The sequence below is a fragment of the Macaca mulatta genome, chromosome 18 (genome assembly GCF_049350105.2).
Source record: "Macaca mulatta isolate MMU2019108-1 chromosome 18, T2T-MMU8v2.0, whole genome shotgun sequence".
NCBI lineage: Eukaryota > Metazoa > Chordata > Mammalia > Primates > Cercopithecidae > Macaca > Macaca mulatta.
In genome coordinates, this window is record NC_133423.1 from 81,528,464 (window position 1) to 81,541,496 (window position 13,033).

General features: G+C 51.0%; 1 protein-coding gene and 1 long non-coding RNA gene across 4 annotated transcripts in view; both read right to left on the bottom strand.

Annotated features, from left to right (window-relative positions):
• Window positions 1–13,033, bottom strand: part of IMPA2 (inositol monophosphatase 2) — a 48,610-nt gene that overhangs the window by 14,526 nt on the left and 21,051 nt on the right. For both annotated transcript variants that reach the window (XM_077974633.1, NM_001258195.1), the window contains 3 exon segments: window positions 4,801–4,905; window positions 2,320–2,365; window positions 185–293 (listed from right to left, as the gene is read on the bottom strand). In XM_077974633.1, coding sequence (XP_077830759.1) covers window positions 185–293; window positions 2,320–2,365; window positions 4,801–4,905 — 260 coding nt within the window.
• LOC144336512 (uncharacterized) lies at window positions 5,659–10,526 on the bottom strand. Of its 2 annotated transcripts, XR_013408370.1 has the most exons (3): window positions 10,426–10,526; window positions 6,924–8,698; window positions 5,659–6,588 (listed from the first exon to the last, which is right to left on the bottom strand). It is a non-coding gene; the product is annotated as an uncharacterized LOC144336512 (long non-coding RNA). The 2 variants fall into 2 exon arrangements; XR_013408369.1 differs by lacking the exon at window positions 10,426–10,526 and having other exon boundaries at window positions 6,924–8,706.

Below are 13,033 nucleotides of genomic sequence, written 5' to 3' on the forward strand. Positions count from 1 at the left end.
GAGCAAAAACACTAAGATACAGAACTAGCTCCATTTCCAGTTCATCAGGGACACGATGTCCCTAAACAGAGACGACACCATCAGCAAGGGACCTCCACCCCCGTCCCACACCACGGTGGCTGTGGCATTCTCCTTTCACACCTCTCTTTCAGAAATAACCTGAGACAAGCCTCGTGAAGCCCACCTGTCTCCCCGGAGACCCGGAGCCGCTGGCCGTTGCAGAAGGCGCCCCGGCCCCGCCGGCCCGTGTACAACCGCTCCTCCGTGCAGTGGTAAATCACTCCGAATTCCAGCTGTGGGCGGCAGAGGCAGGACAGAAAACAAAGACGGTTCACTCATTTGATGTGGAAGAAAAACATCGTCATTCAAAGATGAAGGCTGCCCTAGGTGTTAGGATAACACATGACACTGTGACAGAAATTACCTTTCCAAAAGCAACTGAGAAAAAGCAGTGCCTGCATTTAAAATGAGACCTGGACATAAAAGCAAGCTTGCTTTTGCTAAACAACTACATTTTAAAACATATTCGGACTAATAAAGCTTTAAAAACTAACATCGAAACGAGCATTAGTAACCAGAAGTTATTGAAAAAGCTTAATTTTTTAGAAAGGCCCCTTTTGTTGCTGGAAAAAAAGAAGGTTACTTGTGACTCTAACCAAACCCCATAAGAAGTCCTCAGAACTGCTGATGGGTGAGGAGAGAATGCATCTGTAAAGCCAGCAGGATCTCAGAAGCCCAAGGACAGCCCCAGCGAGGAAGAGGTAGCGCTGCAGACTGGGGACTGATCCGTGAGCAGGCAGTGCACTGAACAGCGGCCCCACTGCCCCACATCGGGGGACAACGCGTCAGACCACAGCCTCCCAGGATGAAGCAGCAAAAGGAAGAGGTCAGCGTGGAAAAGGACGGGGGCCCACGGCCGCACGCCTCTGTGACCTTTCCTCTTCCGACTTTTCACCACTCAGGGTGAACAAGGGCCAGTGTGCTTGTTTAGCAAGTTAGCCAAGTTTTCACCTCTCTGGAAAATTTTAAAAAACACCCCGGCCAAATGCCTTAGGAAAGCCTTGGCCAGCCCTGGGGTGAGCACAAGCACCCTGGAGTGGACACCCCAAGCTACAGAGAAAGGGTTTATTTCTGGGGGTTGGGGGTGTCATTCGGTCCACGCTACTCAGAGCCTGCAGCTGTCTGGCAGCATTTCGTCATCCTTCCCTGTCCAGTACCCTGGCTTTAAAGGAATCCTCACGACCAGGTCAGTCCTAGAATTCAGCTGGTTCCTGAGGCCTGTGAAGGGCTCCCAGACTGCAGAGGAATGTCCCAGCCCCAGCCCACCACCATAAGCCAGGAGCTCCCGTATTCAGTCTAGGAACATAGGACAGACCCTAGTCGACCCAGAGAAGGGCGGAGGACCTAGCCAGCTGTTCCAGCAGCCCCTTCACACAGTCACAGAGCATCAATCAACCCCTGAAGTACTGCTCAGCCTCCCGCCCACGCTGGGCACCACAATACGATTTAACAGAGAGAAGTCAATCATCGCATCCTTAGACAAATTACAGTATTACAATTCTTATCTTCAGCTTAAGTACTTTGAGATACTTTAGTACTTAACTTTAAATACTTCAACTTAAGTACTTCTCTCAGCTCCCCTGCCAGGGAGTCTGCACTGAGACTAAGGTGAAGCTGCACAAATGCTGCTCTGAAGCAGGGCTGCTTTGGGAGACACAGAGCACTCAGTCCTATTTAAATAAAACTGTTTCAATTACTTAGAAATTAAGGCTCTTCTCAGTGCTGCTGCTTGAATTACTTAATAGGGTTAAAACCTCAGCCCCACGCCTTCCATGCAGGTCCCACAACACTGTGTAGTTCAGAAGGCCTATGGGAACCATGAGAGAGCCACGTTCTCATGCTAATAACCAGAGGAAGATAAGAAAGAATTATTAGAATATTGAGATTAGGATGCTTTCCAAAAATAAGTGCTCCTTTTAGTTTGTGAGATCACACGCTCTAGGGTCAGCTGGAGATGCACTTGGACCGCTCACTTAGGACTTCCGTTTCCACAGCAGTGTCACAAATAGACCCGGGTACCACGGGGCCAGCCCTCCACAGGGGACAAGGGCCAGCCACAGAGCCCCACCCTGCACACCCCAAAGCCACTCTGGACTTGTTTATTTTTCTCGGATTTGAAACCCACAGGCTTGGATTTGCCAGTCATGATTAAGGCACAGGGCAAACAGCAAACCAGGCGCACAGAGGCTGAAGCCAGAAAGGAAGGATGGCCAGAGGGAGCCCAGGGAGAGGCCCTGGGGACCCAGGCCACACCCGCACCTCTTGTCGAACAGCAAATCCAATGCTAACCGCCACAGTCGGGAATCTGCAAAGGAAAACAGAAGGGTTTATTCTCTGGAACAAGAGCGCAGCTCTCGGGAACCTGTGTGCCGTGCCGTCGCCACAGGCTCTGAAGGACCTTCCTACGCTCTGGGGGGGTTGGTTGTTTAAAAACTACTTCCCACAGTTCCACTAACTGCTTCCAAGACAAACAGAATAAACTGACCATGTTGTAAGACAGTTAACCTTGAAAGCAAACAGCACTGTGAAAGTCACATAAGACTGACGTAACTCAACCACCCTCTGATGCCCAACTAGAAAGGATCTCAATCCTCTGTTTTCTGGTTCTCCGGACCTAAAGGGACAGCAGAGCCCTCCCCAAAGGCCAGATCCGGTCCCAGGTGGGGTGCCAGGCAGGTGGTCCCGGAAGGCACCACAGCCTCCCCACGGGGGCCAGTTCTGAGCCACAGCCCACCTTGTGGCACTGCTAGCATCCCTGTCCCTGCCTGAGTGCCCAGTAGCCAGCTGCAGGGACAGCCATGGCTGCAGACAGCTTTCATGATCGGTTTGCCTGCAGTTTGGTGATTCGGCTATTGCTGCTCAATATCTTCAAATAATCCTTCCTTTACAGGCCGACCATTGGAGCTTAAAAACAGGCAGGAAAGGCTGGGTACTGCAAACTGACAGGAAAAATGCAAAACCAACTGTACACAAACGCAACTCTGACTGCCGGGGTGTGAGGGACCCTGGGGTGAGCCGCTGGCTTCCAGGGCGGATGCACCATGTGCCAGGCCTCACACTTGTTCCCGTGCCCAGGAGAGCTTTCTCCCACTGCTGTGGCCCAGTACTGGGGGGCACAGGGGTGAACAGGCGCCATCTGAGTGGCAGCTGCTGGTGGCTTTCGGATGTCTTCAGACCACAATGACCACCACGGCTGTAGCGTGGGGTTCAGGAACTGTCAGAATCAGCTCTGCAGTCTGTTCTGAAATTGCTACTCTTTTCCCAGTCACCTCCCCAGTCCCAGGATCCCCTCCAGGGGCACAGACAGGAAAGCACTGGAAACTGTGTCTCTGGAGCCACTGAAGACCCTTGGATAACGTGTGGCCTTCACCATGTGACAGGGCTTCACCTGCCATGTCACCATTATGAGCACCCTGGAACCACAAGCAGGCAGAAGCAATGGGGCTCCACTCAGTGACGTACTCTGGGGAGGAGAGCCCGGGGAAGGATCCTGCTTTCGTTGAAATGAGAGACTGATGACACATTTGCTGGCACCAGATGGCACGACTCCACTGCCTCAAAAGGGTCACCTTGTGTAGGCACAACTGAATTTTTTTTTTTTTTTTTTTTGAGACGGAGTCTTGCTCTGTCACCCAGGCTGGAGTGCAGTGGCGCGATCTCAGCTCACTGCAAGCTGAGATCTCCTGCCTCACGGCGCTCACAGTGCACGCCTGCACACTGGGCTGCACGCGCTGAGCAGGAAGGGGGAGCGGAGCCCGGTGTGGGCTCCTTTATGATCTGCCTCTGATGGCACGTTTATATGTAAAAATGAAGTTACTTCATGCTCAGCACGGCCTTTTTCTAGGTGAGCTGCCTCGAGAATTCAGTTGTGGCCGGGCACGGTGGCTCAAGCCTGTAATCCCAGCACTTTGGGAGGCCGAGACGGGCGGATCACGAGGTCAGGAGATCGAGACCATCCTGGCGAACACGGTGAAACCCCGTCTCTACTAAAAAAATACAAAAAACTAGCCGGGCGAGGTGGCGGCGCCTGTAGTCCCAGCTACTCGGGAGGCTGAGGCAGGAGAATGGCGGGAACCCGGGAGGCGGAGCTTGCAGTGAGCTGAGATCCGGCCACTGCACTCCAGCCCGGGCGACAGAGCCAGACTCCGTCTCAAAAAAAAAAAAAAAAATGCAACGCAACATTTTTAACGTAACAAACTGGTTTTTAAACAAGTGCAGATTTCCTTACATACTCCAAGAGCCTCTCACAAATGGAAAATCTTATTTTAAAAATATCAAGATCTGAACATCTTTCTAACGAGACTATGAGCCTACTATAGGTTTGTTTATATATTCCTGCCTTAAAAAAATGCTGCTTATGGCCGGGCGCGGTGGCTCAAGCCTATAATCCCAGCACTTTGGGAGGCCGAGACGGGCGGATCACGAGGTCAGGAGATCGAGACCATCCTGGCTAACACGGTGAAACCCCGTCTCTACTAAAAATTACAAAAAACTAGCCGGGCGAGGTGGCGGGCGCCTGTAGTCCCAGCTACTCGGGAGGCTGAGGCAGGAGAATGACGTAAACCCGGGAGGCGGAGCTTGCAGTGAGCTGAGATCCGGCCACTGCACTCCAGCCTGGGCAGCAGAGTGAGACTCCGTCTCAGGAAAAAAAAAAAAAAAAATGCTGCTTATGAAAAGACAAAATCTCACGGACGAGGACGTGTTAAGCCCTGCAACGGAGACGATCCCTGCCCAGCTCACCTGTGCACAAAATTGCAGGTACCGTCGATGGGGTCGATGATCCAGGTCGGGTTGTGGGTGAGCACACACTTGGCCCCAGAAGCCGCGGCCTCTTCGGCAATGAACCTGCAGTGGAGGAACCTAGCCTGAGAAAATGCACCAAGGACACAGAACAACGTGCCTCAAATTACTTCCAGTTCCGTTCAAGAAAAAGGTGGCATAGCAAACGGATGTCATTATGGTTTCTCTGGGTCAAACAGAGGAAGAGTCTTTAAACAACCATGTGCTTTTTGACCTGCCTGCCAGCCAACCTACTCAGCAGGGTTTAGAACACAGAGTGGCACCTCAGTGCCGGCGTTCGGAAAGAGCACCAGGGATTCCAGCAGGCCAGGCAGAGAAACGCCAGCGCGAAGAACACTGGAAAACAAATCTTCGGAAGCAAAACTAAACTCGGCTTTAACTTCAGTCTGGAGGGGAGGGGGCTGATGAGAGATGACCAAGCAAGGTGGCCCAGGACTCTGACTTTGATTCTCCCAGTCGGTGCTGATACCTGGGCACCGAGGGGTTAAATGTCACTTGCAGCTGAGACCTCCCACGTCTGCACCCAGCCTGGCTCACCTGAACTGCAGACACAGGTGACGAACAGAGCCCCCCGCAGCTGGGTCATTTCCCAAAGGTGCCCTTCCTGCCCTGCTCTCTGACTTCTCTGGTTTTTTTGTTGTCTCTTAAGAGAGAGGGTCTTGATCTGTTGCCCAGGCTGGAGTGCAGTGGTATCATCATAGCTCGTGCAGCCTCCAACTCCTGGATTCAAGCAACCCTCCTGCTTTGTTCTCCCAAGCAGCTGGGACTACAGACGCATACCAACACAGTCAGCTAATATTTTTATTTTTGTAGAGATGGGGTCTTGCTATATTGGCCAGTCACAAATCCAGCTTCCCTCTGGGAGCAAGCAAGGGTGGGGATGCAGGAAGGAGAGAGGCTGGGACACTCCCTGCCCACCCCTGCCCCATGTGCCCTGTGCAGGCTCCACTCCTCCATGTGGCCTCCTTGACACACTCCTGCTACAGGGACATGGGCTGCCTGCTCCTGCACTCTGCAGCAGGCCCTGGGCTGGCCCCTCCTTCGTAATGAGTCCCTCTGCAAACAAGGCCGCCTACAATCCTCACTTGAGTGTACATCTGTCCTGCTAGGAACCTGACCGAGACAATGTCCTCTCAAGATTCACCTGCACAGAAGGGAACTCCTGGTTTTCTCTACTTGCCTCTACCTCCACAAATGGTACCTCCCAGCACCCCCTGCTCAGGCCAAAAACAAGGGAAGGCACTCTCGCCCCATGGACTGTCGCCCTTTCTCCTGCACCCCACCGACACGCAGGCCCACACACACAGGGAAGGTGCCTGCGGTCAGGTGTGCTCGCAGTCTACCTTCTGCAGGCTCGTCCCTGTGGAGCTGGCCACTGCTTACACCTTCCAAAGGCATTCTCAGGATCAAAGAAAAGACCAGACCTAAAGCATTCAGGGCAGTGCTCTGCACACGTTTGGACCGTCCCAAGTTCACTAAGGGTGGGGCCTTGGGCAGGCACTGAGCAAACATCTGTTCTGTGCATGATTATGTGGCCTTGCTGAGAGGTTTTCTATCCGATTCCTGTGCCGGGTTCACACGTGCACTAGAGAAAAAGGAGACCTGCAGAGAATAAGAAAAAAAAATGACTGAAAAGCAAGCCGGGCACGGTGGCTCCCGTCTGTAATCCCAGCACTGTGGGAGGCCAAGACGGGCAGATCACCTGAGGTCAGGAGTTGGGAGACCAGCCTGGCCAGCTTGGTGAAACCCCGTCTCTACTAAAAACACAAAAATTAGCTGGGTGTGGTGGCGTGCACCTGTAATCCCAGCTACTTGAGACTGAGAGAGGAGAATTGCTTGAACCCGGGAGGCGGAGGTTGCAGTGAGCTGAGATCACACTACTGCAGTCCAGCCTGGGAGAGCGAGACTCCGTCTCACTGCAACCTCCGCCTCCTGGGTTCAAGCGATTCTCCTGCCTCAGCCTCACGAGTAGCTGGGATTACAGGCGTGCACCACACCTGACTAATTTTTTGTATCTTTAGTGGAGACAGGGCTTCACCATGTTGGCCAGGCTGGTCTTGAACTCCTGATCTCGTGATACGCCCACCTCAGCCTCCCAAAGTGCTGGGATTGCAGGTGTGAGCCACCGTGCCTAGCCCTATGTCACTTTTCTATGCACAGGAGCTGCCGTACACACTGTGACCTGGTCCCCATCCACTCTGGGACCATCCTTCCATTGCTCGGTTATGAAGTTCATGCATGGGATGCAGAGTCATCCAGCCCCTCCATTTTGCTGATAAATTATCTAGAAATACACCCCTGGGATATGACAAGTGCACATGCATCATCTCAGGCTGTGCCACCTCCTCCCTGGCCCCCTAGAGAAACCCACAAATGAGTAGGGGCTTCTGAGCCAGGAAGACCAGGTCAGGTCAAGCCAGGGGCACTGAGCAAGACACCCAAGCAATCCTCAGCTGTTCCTGGAGAGCCCGGCAGGCTCAGTCTGCCCCTGGAGCTCTCAGCCTGGCCAGGTAAGGCAGATGAGATGTGATGAACCCAGGCTTCTGGTTCTTCGTCTACACTGCATGCCGCGCTCCTTTCAGGAACTGCCTCTCCACTATCAGTTGTCCACATGCTTCGGGGTCAGGTGATGAATGGGCCCACCAGCCAGAGCCCCTGCTCAGGAACTGGTGCTCCCCAAACAGGTCTAGGAGGAACAAATGGTGGGTAGAAGCCACAATGGCAGGTGGCGCAGAGGGTGGGGAGCCTGTCTCCTGACCACAGCAGCATGCAGGTGACGCACAGATGATGATTCCACTTAGGGCGTGACCCTGAGTGCTGTCAGCACTGCCAGTTTTCCTAGAAATTTCAGGCACTAAATCTGTTTTCCACGTCTTGTGTAGCTACGTGACTTTCCTCTTCTGCAATGACGTTTCTAAAGAAAACACTCCACACCCTGAAAACACACATACAAGGAGCAACTGCCAAAGCTTAAACTGGGCACAAGGTTGACAAAGCAGTGAACAGATATGACTCAGGTCCAAAGGGACTAGAAATGACTCAGGCACAAAGGTAAGTTTCTAAGAAACTGAGGAGGAATGTGCGATTCTTCTCCTTTTCAAACCTGACTTCAAGTAGGAAAGTGAAGCAGTGCAAAGAAAACCGCCAGTGAGCCCTGAAGGAGGAGGCAGTGTGGGTCTGCATGCACTGACACCCCACACCCGTGACAGCTCAGGCTGCAGCACCCAGACCACCCACACAGCATGCCCACGTGCCTCCCAGGATGTTCGGGAGCAGGAGCTGTGTCTGTTCATTTGCCAGACGTGTGGGACACCCTTTAGGGAAGTCACCAAGCAGCTTGTTTTCCCAGCAGCAACTATTAATATAAGTTAATCTGTTAACAAAGCTTCTGCTCTGTGTAACCTTCATTATTTATCTATTTGTTTTTAGGTTCATTTAGTGTAACCCAGCAAGTACTTACAGAAATCTTTTTTTTTTCTTGGAGACACGGTCTCGCTCTGTCAGCCAGGCTGGATTGCAGTGGCACAATAATGGCTCACTGAAGCCACAAACCGCTGGGCTCAAGCAATCCTCCTGCCTCAGCCTCCTGAGTAGCTGGGACCACAGGCGTGCATCACCACACCTGACTAACTGCCTCACATTTTTTATGAGAATAACTCTTAAGTATCCACATTGAGCACTGGATATTTTTCAGCAGCTGATCATTCATACTCTACAGCTGTCTTCCTCATCACCTGCCTTGTGTACAACTCTGCCCATGAGCCTGCCTGCCCGTCTGCAAGGTGGCACGCATCCCCCTTCCCACCTGCCTCCTGCTTGTGGGCAGCAGGGAGCAGGGCTTCCGTACTGGCTGGCTGCAGTGCTGTGAAGGCCAGCAGAGGCATGAACTGTGCTTGGGCTTTGCAGGCACCACAAATACTTCCCTGGTACACGGGAAGAGATGTACAATTTTTATTCACTTAAACCTGATTTTACTCATGTAGGAAGCAAATACCTGTGAAACAGAATATTCTACAGCTCTCTGCAGAGGGAGTGTGGAGAGTCTGCTCTGCAGACATGACTGTGGACAGATGTGTGAAATCATAAAAGACTTTCCTAAAAGCCACTGGAACATCTACATACAATCCACCACATAGGCCGGGCACGGTGGCTCGCACCTGTAATCCCAGCACTCTGGGAGGCCGAGGTGGGTGGATCACTTGAGGTCAGGAGTTCAAGACCAGCCTGGCCAACATGGTGGAACCCCATCTCTACTAAAAATATGAAAATTACCCAGACATAGTGGTGCCTGCCTGTAATCCCAGATACTTGGGAGAGTGAGACAGGAGAATGGCCTGAACCCGGGAGGCAGAGGTTGCAGTGAGCCGAGATTACACCACTGCACTCCAGCCTGGGCTACAGAGCAAGATTCCATCTCAAAAAAAAAAACAAACCCACAATATAAATAGGAAAAAAAACAATGCACATGACTAAACTTAGGGAAAGAAAGAACATTCCATATCCCTATCCAATAGACAAGAGGAAAATAGCAACTGGGTTAAGGCTAAAAGTTTGGTAACAAGTTTATTATAGAATATTATATCCTACTGCATAACTGAGCCAATTTTCTTTTTAAAAAAAAATAGTTTTAACAAACCCTCGTTATAATGTTGACAGCCAAGCGCCTTTAAGCCTCTTTTTTTGTTCTTTTTTTTTTTTTCTGGCTACTTAGTCTGTTTAGCCTGTGACAAGAAGGCCAGGATCATCCCTGCAGTCCACAAAGGAGATGATTTATGACACTCTGTCCCCATCTTCACAAGCCACTGCCCAGTGGGAAAACCGCTGGATGTCAGTGTCCAGCTGGTGGTGGCTGGGAGCATGTTTTTCCCATGTCAAGGACTCCGTTTGATGTTTTGCTTGACTCACGCATTCAACAGACACCGCTCTGTGACGGGCACTGCAGGGCAGCAGGTTACATAGCGGCTCGGGAGCAGGGCTGGGAAGACAGCTGAAAACACTAGACCCCTGCACTGCCGGCCTCATCTCTGGGCCCAGGCCAACCCAGAGGAGCTCCAACAGGCTGCTCCGCAGAAGGAACAAGGACGGGGTTTCTATCACTATAGTTCAGGGATCTATCTTTTCCAAGCAGCTACACTTGTATCTCACTCAAAACATCATCTGAAAACAGGTTCAGGCATCCCACAAAGCCAAGGCATGCCAGGAGACAGCTAACGTGGCCAAGGCCAACAGCAGGCTCCAAAGACCCAACCTATAAAAGCTCGGCCTTAGCGTGCTAGTTTGCTTATTTATTTTTATTTTTATTTTTATTTCTGAGATGGAGTCTCACTGAGATGCCCAAGCAGGAGTGCCATTTCGGCTCACTGCAACCTCCGCTTCCCAGGTTCAAGCGATTCTCCTGCCTAAGCCTCCCAAGTACCTGGGACTACAGGCGTGCGCCACCATGCCCAGCTAATTTGTTTTCATATTTTTAGTAGAGACAGGGTTTCACCATATTGGCCAAGCTGGTCTTGAACTCCTGATCTCAAGCTGTCCACCCACCTCGGCCTCCGAAAGTGCTGGGATTACAGGCATGAGTCTCTGCGCCCAGCCCTGATTTGCTTTTTGTCATGTTACAAGTTAAATGCTGGGACCTCAAGGATGACCATGGTCAGGGCCCTCATTCACAGGTGAGGAGTTTGAGGCCCTGAGTGGTAAGATTTGCCAAAGCTGCTAGGGCCAGTGACAGAAGCAAGTTTGTTTGTTTGTTTGTTTATTTATTTATTTATTTATAGACAGAGTTTTGCTCTTGTTCCCCAGGCTGGAGCGAATGGTGGGATCTCAGTTCACTGCAACCTCTACCTCCCAGGTTCAAGTGATTCTCCTGCCTCAGCTTCCTGAGTAGCTGGGATTACAGGCACACACTACCACGCCCAGCTAATTTTTTGTATTTTTAGTAGAGATGGGGTTTCACCATGTTGGCCAGGCTGGTCTCAAACGCCTGACCTCAGGTGATCCACCTGCCTCGGCCTCCCAAAGTGTAGGGATTGCAGGTGTGAGCCACTGTGCCCAGACTATTTATTCTTTTGTTTTGAGACAGGGTCTCACTCTGTTGCCCAGGCTGCAGTGCAGTGGGGTCTTTCATAGTGGCTGCACCAATGTACATTCTCACCAACTGTCTGCAAGGGTTCATTTTAATCTACATGTATCTTTTAAGACAAGGTCTTGCTCTGTCACCCAGGCTAGACTGCAGTGGCAGCATCACAGCTCGACCTCCAGGACTCAAGCGAGCCTCCCACCTCAGCCTCCCAAGCAGCTGGGAACATAAGTGTGCACCAGCATGCCCAGCTAATTATTTTTTTGTAGAGATGGAGATTCACCATTTTGCCCAGGCTGGTCTCAAACTCCTGGGCTCAAGCAATCCTCTGACCTTGGCCTCCCGAAGTGCTAGCATTACGGGCATGAGCCACTGCACCCCACCAGAAGCAAGTTTAAACCTTATCATTCTTTGATTCAGTCTACACCTGTCTTCCAGGTCAAGGACCAAACCTTTGGATTTCATGGATGAGTGATATAAAATAATAAAACTGGGGAGCCTGTATCAGGTTTTATTAAAAATGTCTATCTGGCCGGGCGCGGTGGCTCAAGCCTGTAATCCCAGCACTTTGGGAGGCCGAGACGGGCGGATCACGAGGTCAGGAGATTGAGACCATCCTGGCTAACACGGTGAAACCCCGTCTCTACTAAAAAATACAAAAAACTAGCTGGGTGAGGTGGCGGGCGCCTGTAGTCCCAGCTACTCGGGAGGCTGAGGCAGGAGAATGGCGTAAACCCGGGAGGCGGAGCTTGCAGTGAGCTGAGATCCAGCCACTGCACTCCAGCCTGGGCGGCAGAGTGAGACTCCATCTCAAAAAAAAAAAAAAAATGTCTATCTTAAGTCTATCTTTAATATCATTTCATGAAAGCCTAAAATCAAGGAAAGAGAAAAGCTTAGAATAAAAGTCTTTCCTAAGGCAGGATGAGAAGCAACTTCATATTAAATATATTGTTTAAGGGATATATTTAAATACTTTGAAAGCAGAAAAAAAATCACAATGTCCTGTTTTATAATATGTATACAATTTTCTCTCATCATAAATTTATCAATTTTTCTATTATCTAAAATACAACAAAATCCCCAAGATTTACTTTCTTTTTAATCTTAGTCATTGGCAAAAAAACTCACTTCACATACATATGCTGAAAAACAAGTTCATTTGATCTCAATTTTTGAGGCACACCGAGCAGAGAAGAAAACAGCCGCTTTCACCATGTCCGCACATTCGCCCTCAGAACTGGGGGAGAGGGGGCGACACACAGACTGGGGCTGACCGTGGTGCGGCCAGAGTCCACTGGCTTGTGGGCTAGAGTCGGGGCCAGCTTTCAATCACTGATTCCTGGACAGGTGTGTGGGTCTGACCCTACCAGGGGGCCTTTTCAGAGATGGAGGCTGGTGTCCGCCCCGGGCACGCTCCCAGGTGAGACTGCCTCCCCTACCTGTAATCCCCTGCTCTGGGTCATGGTTTTCTAAAGGAGCTCTGGAGCGGCAGTCCCTGGCAACCCTAAGGCTGCAAGGGTGGAGGGAGGTACCTATGCTCACCCCATAATACATTAACTGTTACCTTGTATACACAACAGCGAGTATCTAAATTTACCTTTTACAAATGGAACCGACTGCACACATAAACACAACAGTGGATTGCGTGCAATCTCAGAGTGCGGTTTGTCCAAGTGACCTGACTGAAACACATCACAGCCCCAATAACTTCACTGTGCCTGGTCTTGCATCTCCTCCAAGCCTTTACCAGACCCCACACAGATGAGCCAGCCCTCCCCTGCCATGGCCACATGGATCATCACCACAGATACCTCCAGACCAATATGGTTAATAAAGGACCTGGAAACAGCCGGCTCATCACTGCAGCATGTTTCCTCTCAAAGAATCCATATGATAAATTCTTTTGATATTGCCCTTTGATTAAAATTAGTTTATTTATTTTTCAAGACGGAGTCTTGTTCTGTCACACAGGCTGGAGTGCAGTGGTGTGATCTCGGCTCACTGCAACCTCCGCCTCCCAGGTTGAAGCAATTCTTCTGCCTCAGCCTCCCGAGTAGCTGGGACTACAGGCCCACGCCACCACAATGGGCTAATATTTGT